The sequence below is a fragment of the Protomyctophum bolini genome (genome assembly GCF_963924005.1).
Source record: "Protomyctophum bolini genome assembly, chromosome: 4".
In the NCBI taxonomy this organism is placed as follows: domain Eukaryota; kingdom Metazoa; phylum Chordata; class Actinopteri; order Myctophiformes; family Myctophidae; genus Protomyctophum; species Protomyctophum bolini.
The window spans coordinates 11128299-11141460 of NC_137865.1; the positions used below are offsets into that span (position 1 = coordinate 11128299).

The window sequence follows — 13162 nt, forward strand, 5'->3', positions numbered from 1 at the left end:
AGTGCACTGTATACCGTATGTATGATGTTTTAAAACGTGTCAACACACCGCCTGTGCGCTCACACACACACACACACACACACACACACACACACACACACACACACACACACACACACACACACAAACACACACAAACACACAAATACACACACCACGTGAGTACAGTACACTGTATACCGTACGTATGTACTGTACTCCCACTCAAAGCCCTAGGCCAGCTTCTAATGCGCTGCATAGATAGTTTTGAATGAAAACCTGAATAATACAAAATCACTTTTGTTTGGAAAGACTGTACAAGGCATAACATCCTTCTCAGTTTTGTTTGACTTGATTTCTTCATCACCTCTTCATAATATATTTTAATGTAGCAAAAAACATTGTCTCTGAAATGTTGTTTTTCTACAGGACTTCTTTGGTAAGTCAGACCCGTATCTGGAGTTCCATAAACAAGGAGATGATGGCAAATGGATGCTGGTGCACAGGACAGAGGTGAGTTCAGGTTGGGCTTAAGTCAGCTGATACTTTCCAGTAGCTTTATTGATGGATATATCAGGCTCAAGAATAGGCATAACATGATTTGATAACTCCAATGTGGCACATTGTGTCATCCCGTTGATACAATGGATGAAGCTAACTCGCAGACAGCATATCCATAACAGAATGATCTAGTAGAGAAAAAAGAAAAAGAGGGGTTTAATTAATTAAAATAAGGTCAATGTATTTTAAATAGTTACTGTATCGACTTCAAATCATTGAATCGTATCGCCATAATGGACCAATATCATCCATGATTGGTATCGTATCGCTGTTAAAATGTATCGTTACACCCCTAGTATCTACACTTTGTATGTTGTTTTTAGGTCATAAAGAACACCTTGGATCCAGTGTGGAAGCCTTTCACCGTGCCCCTCATCTCACTCTGCAATGGAGACGTGGACAGAAACATCAAGGTCAGTGCTCGGATGGTTGCTGTGTTTGTCATTTTCACATGCAGGCATACTTTGTACATTACATGGAGATGTGCATGATACGGTACGTTTAACAAGAGCCGGCGTCAATAGATGTACCGTATGCATCTCAGCGTCCCTATAGTCTGGGGTGAATATTCAGCGAAAACAGCAGGTCTACAAGCTCACAACACGTCACAGTGGGACGTGTTTTAGATTTGGTTCCCAGTACAGAGCCCTGGGGGACTCTGATCAATGAAGTATATAGGGTTGATGATCCATCCATGCAATACACTTTCAGTTCAGCCCTGACTGGCATTCAGTGCTGTGTGTGCACGTGCGTGCATGCGTGTGTGCCTGAATATGATTATATTGTATTTCTTGGTATCATTTCTACATGACCATTCTTTACCACCATCTACACAATGTTATCATACATTCAATCAAAATGTACATACAGTGATTTCATGCGTGTATGATTGATGATACTGCGACTTGTGACATGATGATATTCAGTTACTCTTTTACATGTTGACAGGTCATTTGTTATGACTATGACAACGATGGAGGCCACGACTTCATCGGTGAATTCCAGACCACTGTCACTAAGATGAGTGAAGCACAGAACTCTCTGGAGGTAAAAACACTGATTATTAATGAATGAATTCCTCGTCTGTCTGTCTGTAATCATTGTATTACAATATTATTGCTTTTATGCAGGGGGGAACATTTTCTTAACCACCTATTATGCTGAATTTCCCCCATGGGAATAATAACGGTATCTAACAAAGGTTCTTTTAACCGCCAACCCAGGCAATTTGATCTATCTTTATCTTTATTTGTATCTATTGTTGTGTTTATTGATTTTAGTTATTGTGTTGCCCATTTCTTGACAGTCAGCCTATTATCTATATATCGATCTATTGATCTATCTAAACAAACAATACAGTATACTCTATTTCTTGTTACAACAGATAGAAAAATGTGTTCATCTACAACGCTTCGCATCATAATGTGTTCATGTGACTTGTGAGCTTGCAATTTCCCTTTTTGGGGAATTGTGATATTATCGAAAATTAATGTATTACTGTAAATAAATGTAAAGTGTATTTCCTTCAGTCTGATCAGAAGCAAGTGTAGCAGGGCTATATTATGAAAGGACTACGCCACCCACAGAAATAGGAGTGAGGGATCCTACAAACACATAGCATTAATCATATACTGTATTATGCTGGACAGTGTTCCCCAAGTTGGTACAGGTTCAGAATGAACAGAACCAGAGGCTGATGTAACAAAAGTGTCAAGGTTATTCAACATGTAGAAAAATATATATTAGTTAAGAAACAGAAGGGAAGAGGGGTATATATAGCTGGGAAATCATGATCCTAAAAGTAGGACTGATGGGCATGTGATGCAGAAGGGTGAAATGGCTTCTGCCGGAAATGTGGGGAGGAGATGGCTTCCACTCCCCTACTGGGTGGGGCTTTCTTTCTTTTTTTACAGGAGTTGGGTGTTGTCATATTCTACTTCAGCTCGGCAACATGGCTCGTTAGTCAATAGACGTCCTGCTTATGCCACTGTTTTTGTGCCAGCCGCAAACAACAAAGTCAAGTTTTAGACTACGACGGTGTCCAACATATGTGGACACCGTCCACATATGGCTTCCCTGTGAGGTTACGGTTAGGTTACGGTTAGTGTCAGTAATATCCAACATACATCGCTATCCAGTATTTCTGTCAGAAAGGCAGATGTATTATGTGGTCTGTTGTAGGACAACTAAGTTAGTTATATACATCTGGTTACCCCGGCCCTCAGTACAAATTCATTACATTATACAAAATATAGCAAAATGACTAAAATAGAACAAAATACCAAAACCTACCCAGCCAATATACTCAAGGCTCCCACTGAATACCAACAGCGAATGTAGTTAACCCAGGAAAGGACCTGGAGGCTCTGGAAATACAGATGATAAATTACTGTAGGCTAAATAAGGCTAACAGTTGACCCCATGTCTTAAAATCCATTCCCCATCGGCAGCGTCCCAGATCCCCTCTCAAAACATCACACTAGCCGATCTACTAGCTTGTAGATCTGCTATTCCCAGTAGGCCTACTTCTTAAAGGTTTTTTGTGACGTGACAGATATGCCCATATATGGAGGTCTCTCTAGGTGTCATTACTTGTCACTTTTATGCCCATATATGGAGATCCCTGATGGCATCAGTATATGCCCATTGCCGTGTGACAGGGTTATGTCTTAGTCATAGTGACTCCCATTTTTATTCATGAAATGCAGTTGAAAAATGTTTGACATTTATTCTTAATTTCTGAAAATGTTTTATTTCTTGTCTTTCTTTTTTGTTTTACTTACCATAAATAATGTAGAGATAGACCAAACATAGAGATATGCTTTACTGCCTGTTGTAGACCCAGGGTGGGCAACAGAACATGTATAGCCATTAGTAAATGTAGAGTATCACTGCAGAAAGATGCCTGCATGTGTGTATGCCCTGCGTGCGTGCGTGTGTGTGTGTGTGTGTGTGTGCTGCAGAGCAGCTGAGCCACATACCTTGTTCTCCCACAGAGTCTGTTCATGTGTAGTAATGATGTTTGGGCGGAGAAAAACTGAGTAAGGACGAAAAAAGACACAGACTGGCAAGGTGGGGGATGGAGAGAGAGTTGGATGAGAAGAGAGAGGTTTTTGAGATGTTAAAAAGCCTTTATAACTAAACTGAGCCATAGCCAACACAACAAGATATTTAGAGGATGCCTGTCGCACAAGACACCTACTGATTAAAGTTATGCATGTGTTTGTTCATTGTGTATGCTTGTCTCTGTGTGTGTATGCTTGTCTCTCTCTCTCTCTCTCTGTGTGTGTGTGTGTGTGTGTGTGTGTGTGTGTGTGTGTGTGTGTGTGTGTGTGTGTGTGTGTGTGTGTGTGTAAGAGAGAGAGAGAGAGAGAGATATTTACATTTCGACACGTTGGACAAAAAATGTTATTGCGTAGTGGCTATGAGTTGTGCAACCACTTTTCTTTGAAACAGTTATATATCTCCTGTGGTCAGCACCATTACTGGTGTGGTGTGCGCTCCTGTTCTATTGTGTTGGAGTATTTACATGATGCAATAACATGTTTTTTTTCTACCAATGTTTCAACACAACAGGTCTTCAGGGTATATACCCTGAAAAAGAAAACCTGTTGTGTCGAATTGTTGGTAAAATATAAAAAAGGTTAATTGCATCGTGGCTAAGAGATGTGCGACCTCTTTGATTTCCTTTCTTTCTCACGCCATCACTTCCATTATTTAAAGCAGGATAACATCTCTCTAATATTTCCATCGACCAACTGAGAGCTTAGGAAAATATCCCTACGCATTGACAGTCGAAGATTGTCACCAGATGTGACATTACTAACGAGCTGGACTGTTTTAATGAGCATGCTATTGCCCCGGGCTCCTTGTCTGAATTAGTTACCACCGCAAACTCATTTGGAGCTGTTGACGTGTTATTTTACATAAATAATCTAGTAAATCTACATAATCAACATAATCTGGGCCTGTGCATTCCATTCATCTTCTCACTGACGAAAACGAAATAAAAACTAAGTTATGATGACTAAAACTAAGACTATACTGACAGTTTTGTCAACAAATAAAATGTCAGGGAGGGACTAGTGGAGAAGAGATCCAATAGAACTAAAAGACAAGTCATTTTATGTTTGGTTGCGCTCGAGTGTTGCACATCTACAAGCTCACAACATGTCACGCTGCAACGCCTTGTGAACTTGTAAATCAGCTATTTTCAGCATGCAAACAAGTGTAAAGTCAGTCATTATGATGCCCATCAAGGCCCGCCAAAGTAATTTTTTGTCAACAAAATCAACTGTATTATTAGATGACTAAAACTGGACTGAAACTAAAACATTTCAGATGACTAAAATGTGACTAAAACTAAATGGAATTGAATTCAAAAGACTATGACTAAAACTAAATCAAAATTGACACTGCATTGTACATTTAGGCTTTTTTCCTTCTGTCCCTACAGGTGGAGTTTGAGTGTATCAACCCAAAGAAACAGAAGAAAAAGAAGAATTATAAAAACTCGGGGGTTATCATTCTTAAGTCATGCAAGGTATGATGGATGAATGAATGAACAACTAAAACCCATCCAAGCTCAAGTAGATTAAAGCTGGCTAGCTAATAATTAAAGTCATGTTATGTGATTTAAATCTAAAGAGTGCGAATATGAAACAGTGCTGACGTATACATGTTTTGCAAACTGGGCCGCCATGATGCATGTGAGCCGGCCGGGGCATTGCAATCCTGGGTTAACCCAATGGCCCCCACAAACGATTGTCAGGAAAATATTATTATAATCATAATATGATAATATGATGTCATATGAGAATGACATGGTATTTTCTCCTTGAAACGTGTTCTCATAGTGGCACCAATAGGAACTTAAAGCATACTCCATACTGCATCATCAGCACACAGTTGATTGAACTAAGCATGCATTGAAAACTCACTCGCAGCCGACCCGTCTGACCATTTTTGAAAAGTGGTCAGATGAGATAAGGTTTTTCATGTGGGCCCCGAACCAGAAGAGTTTGAGAAACTTCCCCCAGACTAAATGGTGGGGGTTGGCAGTAGAGCCCTGCGCGCGACGGGAGGGATTTATTAATCCCACTCCCACCCGCTCCTGTTGCATTTATTTGTTATGGCTGGCTCTCATGGGGCCATAATGAAAAAGGGGAAACGGCACCGGCCGAGGACAATCCAAAAATAAGTATTTTATTTCATACTTGATAATAGAAATAGTAATTAAAGAATTGAAGTTTCCAACTGAAACTGGCAGGGAAACATGCTGCCCAAAACGTATAACCAAACTAAGAAACAAAAGAACAAGAGTGCTCTCCTGCGGCCGCCCCTGCAGCCTGTGGAGAGATGCAGATCTGTAGTGCTGTGAGAGCAGGTCTCTTATATAGTGTTTGGGGAGGACACTGGCCAGGTGTCTCCTCTTCCACTAATCATCTCTGGCTCCGCCCTCCAACACTGCAATGGAATGGTTAAAGGCACAGCCACACATACACACACATAATAGTAGACTAAAGGCCCAGGGGGCCGTCACAGTGTCTAAACAGGACACGACGGGACATACAGTATATTATAGGTAGGCCTAGAGAGAGAGAGAGAGAGAGAAAGAGAGACTCCACGTGCCTGGTGTGATGTCACACACACACACACACACACGTACGACTCGTACGTGTATATGCATACAGGCTCGGACTATGTTCATTCGCGCAGGTGTGACCCTTGGCATTCGGCATCATGTTGTAAACTTTGTTGAGGTGTGGACTGAAGGTTGTTTTTAATCGATGCATGTGCATGTATGTGTGCTCCTGAAAAATCTTTGGGGGGACCAGACAGCGTGGTACTTACTGTACGTGTGCAATGACCAATGCAACACGTCGGTGGCACTCGGCAGTGACAGCCAGGTGCTACTGAGACAAATGGGGGGGATTAGCATTACTTCGGGGGTGGAAATAAAAAATGTCAAACACAACTGATGTAAAAAGAAAAAGTACATTTTCAGTGGAATGAATGTTAAAAAAGTCAAATGGAAAAATTCTGTTCACCTCACATGAGCTTAGAGTGTGTGTGTGTGTGTGTGTGTGTGTGTGTGTGTGTGTGTGTGTGTGTGTGTGTGTGTGTGTGTGTGACCCGCTCTGAATAAGTCATTAGTGAGGCTTCTTTGAGCCCAACCGAAGACACATTAAGAAGGAACAATGGGCTTTTAGATGCCTGCTGGAACCACAATTAAGCGCTATATCACGTTGAGCTTTCATAATTGATTCTCTTTCTTCCCTTTCATTTTGTTGACGCACATATGGCCTAATGCTAAGGATCCACACACAAGCATGTGCGCACGAACGCACACACGCATGCACCCATGCACACTCACATACTGTACCTGCATACACAGTAGTACACAGTAGAAGTACTGTACTCATACAGACACACATTCCCATACCATAGGCGCCGGAGAGGGGGTCATTAGGGTCTCAATGTCCCCCTCTCTATTGGGGAATGACTGGTCTATTTATTTATTATATTTCCCCCCGACTGGTTGGTCTCTCTAGCACCGTTCCCATTTTGTTGCACAATCGTCGTCGTGTATTGACTGCCGCTGCATGCTTCCCTCTCGCTGCAATGTCCATTCCATTCTATATAGCCTTAGAGTATATTTATTAATAGAGACGGCACCCGGTGGAAACCCTGAGGCGAAATGGACATAGCGGCCGAATTTGGTATAGCAGCGCTGGCTCAAACTCATGAACGCGCTGGTCCGTTGACTATCATTGCGTACGTTCATGATGAAACACGTGCAATGATAGTCAACGGCCAGCACGTTCATGAGTTTGGCCCAATCCATCCCAGAATGCACTCTGTTCCTACCCGGAAGGAGGATTGAAATCACCTCATGCGCTTTTGAGCAACTTAATGCAAGTGGATGGGAGGAGAACCCGGTGCAGTCTCTATTAATATATACTCTAAGTATATAGCCTACCCTATGTGCAGTAACTGGAGTTGCCCTCTAGTTTCAAAGTCTGTCGAACTCTTGTCGATCTTCACTCTTAAGTCCCGACGGCGGCATTTTCCCATACTAATAATTGTATCTCCTGGCTGTCCCATAATATGATAATAATAACTGTATCTCCTGGCTGTCCCATACTAATAACTGTATCTCCTGGCTGTCCCATACTAATAACTGTATCTCCTGGCTGTCCCATACTAATAACTGTATCTCCTGGCTGTCCCATACTAATAACTGTATCTCCTGGCTGTCCCATACTAATAACTGTATCTCCTGGCTGTCCCATAATATGATAATAATAACTGTATCTCATGGCTGCCGGCAGGAATTAGCCTAATGACACTGGCAGTAAAGTCCCCATTAAAAAGCAGCGTAGTGTAATTGGAAATTGTGCTGTAACATAATAATTAGCCCTACATCAGTAGTGCCTGAAAAGAAAAAAAATGGGATGTCTGGAGCCTTGTTGTAGGGTTTTGAGATGCTGTGGTCGTGGTGCATGCATAGGCATATAAACCTTGTATGAGGGCACCTTTAGGGTCTTCAAGGTATTTTTGCTGACCAGTGAGGAGTGAAGGAATCTTGTTCTTTGATTGAACTTTTTGATTACATTGGTAGCCATTTTATCACAGGAAAGATTTGCCTCCAGGATGGAACCTAAGTAGGTAATTTTGCCTTTTCTTGTGAAAATATTGTCACCCACTTTCTCTATGGAAAGACAGATACCAATATCTCCTTATATGGGCTCAAAAGGGACACAGGCAGACAGACAGATACAGAGATCTCCATATATGGACATAAATGGGACATGGAAAGACAGATACCGATATCTCCATATATGGGCTCAAAAGGGACATGGAGAGAGATAGACAGATACAGAGATCTCTCCCTTGTATACGTTCTTTGTTTAAACTGACCTCATAATGGCTCAGTAAATAAGTGCCACTTTTCCTTGTCCTTGTAAGGTATCGAGCTCAATATTTACACCACCTTCACTCTATTCTGAGTGATGTGGGCTAGACTTTAAAGCCCACAAGAATGGCGCCGCTATAGCTTTTCAGACACCGCCCCCCTCTTGGTGACGTACACGTTTTTACCCCCTATACCTGTGACACCGGTAGGCAGGTTTGGTCATTTCATGCAAGCTTTTATTTTTAATGTAGTTTTACTGCTTGACTAGGACACCCACGCTTGGGCCTTTTAAATATTGTAGAGATTTTCATATGAAATGCAAAGCCTTTTTTTTAGGTGCATCATTTATGTATTTGGCAGTGAATGAGAACAGAGAAAGCGACTCACAGCATCCGTGTTTATTGATATCAGGTTGCTATGGTTACCTGGTATTGCTGATCAGAGTATTTAGAGATCAGTCTGACATCATGGATTATCATAGTTGGGCAAGGCTGACCTGAAACTATACAAATTAAATGTGGAGTTCCATGTCAGTCATCACCAAATATGGAGCTGACATCATGATGACATCAGAGTGTCGAGGCAATTGAGCTTAAAAGCTGGACCACGCACTTCATCACCATTCATTTCAGCTCAGTATTGAAACACGTACTGAGCTATCATCACCCCTCTTTTTTATTATTGACCTAGCAGCCGAGAAGTCGTCCAAGTTGCCGGAAGAAGGAGTCAAAATGAATCACTCTCACACTCCCACAGCCTCCCTGTACGTCGGAGACCTGTACCCGGACGTGACCGAGGCCATGCTCTATGAGACGTTCAGGCCCGCCGGACACATCGTCTCCATTCGGGTGTGTAGAGAGATGATCACGCGGCGATCGCTCGGATATGCTTACGTGAACTTCCAGAAAACTGTTGACGCCGAGCACGCAATGGACACCATGAACTACACTTTGATCAGGGGACGGCCCATGCGCATCATGTGGTCCCAGCGCGACTCCTCGTTGAGAAAGAGTGGCATTGGCAACATCTTCATCAGAAACCTAGACTTGTCCATCGACAACAAGGCCCTGTTTGACACCTTCTCTGCTTTCGGCGATATCTTGTCCAGCAAGGTGGTTTGTGACGAGAATGGCTCTAAAGGCTATGCCTTTGTGCATTTTCAGACTCCGGAGGCAGCTGAACGGGCCACTGAGAAGATGAATTGTATGCTGCTCAATGACCGAAAAATATTTGTGTGCCGATTCAAATCTCGCAAAGAGCGCGACGCTGAACTACGTGTCCGAGCCAAGGAGTTCACAAATGTCTACATTAAGAACTTTGGCGAGGACATCGATGAAGAGAAACTGCGGGAGGTCTTCAGTAAATATGGCTCTACGACGAGTGTTCGCATCATGAGGGACGACAGTGGCAAGTCACGAGGCTTTGGCTTTGTGAGCTTCGAGAGGCACGAAGACGGCCAGAAGGCAGTGGACGACATGAACGGGAAAGAGCTGAACGGCAAGCTGATCTTTGTGGGACGTGCCAAGAAGAAGGCGGAGCGACATACCGAGCTCAAGCACAATTTTGACCAAATGAAGGAGGACCGCGTGACTCGCTACCAGGGCACCAATCTGTATGTGAAAAACCTAGACGACAGCATCGACGAGGAATGCCTGCGCAAGGAATTCGCGCCCTTTGGCACCATCACCAGTGCCAAGGTCATGATGGACGGCGGGCACAGCAGAGGCTTTGGCTTTGTCTGCTTCTCGTCTCCGGAGGAGGCCACCAAAGCACTGGCGAACATGAAGGGGCGCGTCGTGGCCACCAAGCCCGTGTACGTGGCCCTGGCTCAGCGGAAGGAGGAGCGTCAGGTTTACATAGCCAACCAGTACATTCAGCGTTGCAACAACGTGTGTGCAGGGCCCAACCCGGCCATCAATCCCTACCAGCCGGTCCTCCTCGTAGCTGCTACTATGCCCCAGGCCCAGAAATGTCCCACAGCCTTATATCCAGTCACTGGCCAGATGCCCCAGCTCTGCCTCACTCCAAGGCCGGCCACCAAAGGGGTGCAGCCTTACTTCCAGAACATGTCGGGTACCATGATACCGGCGTCTCTAGTGCCTCGCGTGTTATCCGTTCAGCGTACCGCCCAGACCAGGGGCCCACGGACTGCTACTGCCCTCAATGGTGCCACTCAGACCACTGCCCCACAGCCTGCTACTGCTGTCACTAAGACCACTGCCCCACAGCCTGCTACTGCTGTCACTAAGACCACTGCCCCACAGCCTGCTACTGCTGTCAATGCTGCCACTCAGACCACTGCCCCACAGCCTACTACTGCTGCCACTCAGACCACTGACCCACAGCCTGCTACTGCTGTCACTAAGACCACTGCTCCACAGCCTGCTACTGCTGCCACTAAGACCACTGACCCACAGCCTGCTACTGCTGTCACTAAGACCACTGCTCCACAGCCTGCTACTGCTGCCACTAAGACCACTGACCCACAGCCTGCTACTGCTGTCACTAAGACCACTGCCCCACAGTCTGCTACTGCTGCCACTCAGACCACTGCCCCACAGCCTGCTACTGCTGCCACTAAGACCACTGCTCCACAGCCTGCTACTGCTGCCACTAAGACCACTGACCCACAGCCTGCTACTGCTGTCACTAAGACCACTGCCCCACAGACTGCTACTGCTGTCAATGCTGCCACTCAGACCACTGCCCCACAGCCTACTACTGCTGTCACTAAGACCACTGCTCCACAGCCTGCTACTGCTGCCACTAAGACCACTGCCCCACAGCCTGCTACTGCTGTCACTAAGACCACTGCTCCACAGCCTGCTACTGCTGTCACTAAGACCACTGCTCCACAGCCTGCTACTGCTTCCACTAAGACCACTGCTCCACAGCCTGCTACTGCTGTCACTAAGACCACTGACCCACAGCCTGCTACTGCTGCTGTCAACGCTGCCATGCCACATTAAAAACATACTGTAGGGGTCCGCAAAGCACAACTAACATTATAAATGACGGACAATTATTTAGAAATGCACGTCTCTGTATGTACGTCTGTAATCCACGTAACTCTAGTAATAGGTCAGAATAAGCACATTAACCTGGGCAAATCTAGGAACCCAGCTAGCATACTAGATGGGTTCCTGGCTTTGCCCAAAATGCCAGGAATTCCCCAAATCTTTGGTATCACAAAACGAGTCCCGAGAGTGGCAGAGTGTCTGTACAGCCACTGCCTCCTTTACCTCCAGACTAAGGAGGATGTGACCAATGCTACAAGTGTCCATCCAAAGCTTCTAAACCCAAAGGAATACAGGGAACCCTTGGGACCAGCTTTAAAAATGAAAATACAGCAAAAAAGTTTAAAGTTAAAAAAATATAAATAAAACAATGAAATAAAACAATCACACTCGTGTGAAGTGAGGGGTGCTCTAATCATCATACGTCACATTTCACGTTCAGCCAATAAAATATATTTATAAACTAGAAATGCACTCTGTCGAGGTGCCAACTTGCGTCTTGCACACAAGTAGTAATACATTGATTGATTGATTTAACAGTTTGCATAATTACAGTACATTTCAAGTACAACTCAATACAAAAACTGTTAACTGTGAGTGGACGACACCAAAAAAGCATTACACTTGTTTACAACAGGGCCCACCATTTTCAATTCATCAAACATGGCCTACTTGTGTGCAAGCAGAGCGTGCAAGTACTTCTGCTAACAAATGTCTATTACAACTATTACTTTAGACCCGTTATTGACCCAACGACCCAACAGTGTGATGTTTTTATTTCTGGGGTGCACTTGGAAATAGCGTGTTATATCCCAAGTGCACCCCAGAAATAAATGAATGAAAACTCATGAATACAAACTCATAAATGAATCTTCCTTTACTACATCGCTGTCGTAAAACAGATCTCTCTCTCTCTAGAAGCGTTAATATTCTAAACGAGATGCATGATGAAGTCAGAAATTAGGACAGAACATCAGCGTTATGATCAATCTGCGGATTCTGCGCAGTGTAGATTCGGAATAAATAAGAGAGATTGTCACCCCAAAAACCAGGAAGTGCATGGCTGCGTGCAGCTCCGGGACGGGACAGGCTGAGCAAGGCGTTGCTGGCCGCTGGCAAAAAAATGATCTTATATAGATTAAAAAAACACACCCGTGTGAAGTGAGGGGCACTCTTGTCGTCGTACATCATCCATTCTTCATGAATTCATTTGTCAACATATGTTATCTTTTAACCATGATACAATGTTTTAAAAAAAAGAATCTTCCTCTTCTTTAATTCAGCTCAGGAGCTGAAATATAACAGTTGCACTGTGTTTTAAAAAGTCGATTTGCTCGTCTACATACAATATGATGTAAATTCTCCGTTCATTGTCAATGGCATTTAATGTGTTAGGACAAAATAGCCGATTTGCTCACCTACATATGACGTAAATCTCCTTTCATTGTCAATGGCAAATGTGACAAGAGTTCAGGACCAAAATATACTGTAGGAGGGGCTAGCGGTCCTCAAAAAGACCTAAAGACGTATCCACACATCTTTAGTATCCTGCGGTCTTATTTGAGAAGACGTGTGGACACGTCTTCAGCACTATAAGTGTTTTAATTGTATCGATTTCATAAAGAATTTTACTTGCTTATTAAAACAAAATACATTTCTGCTTGATAACTAGTCATTTTAGGTAGAT

General features: G+C 43.7%; 2 protein-coding genes across 2 annotated transcripts in view; both read left to right on the forward strand.

Annotated features, from left to right (window-relative positions):
* cpne2 (copine II) overlaps positions 1-13162 on the forward strand; it is a 46498-nt gene that overhangs the window by 10069 nt on the left and 23267 nt on the right. The window contains exons 6-9 of the mRNA XM_080761854.1: positions 409-492; positions 864-953; positions 1489-1587; positions 4997-5083. Of these exons, the coding sequence (XP_080617980.1) occupies positions 409-492; positions 864-953; positions 1489-1587; positions 4997-5083 (360 nt within the window). The remainder of the gene's footprint in view (positions 1-408; positions 493-863; positions 954-1488; positions 1588-4996; positions 5084-13162) is intronic.
* LOC308313826 (polyadenylate-binding protein 1-like) lies at positions 9190-11427 on the forward strand (the record flags this gene model as incomplete). Its single annotated transcript, XM_080761155.1, has 1 exon — positions 9190-11427. One exon carries the CDS (start codon positions 9190-9192, stop codon positions 11425-11427), a length of 2238 nt encoding a protein of 745 aa, XP_080617281.1.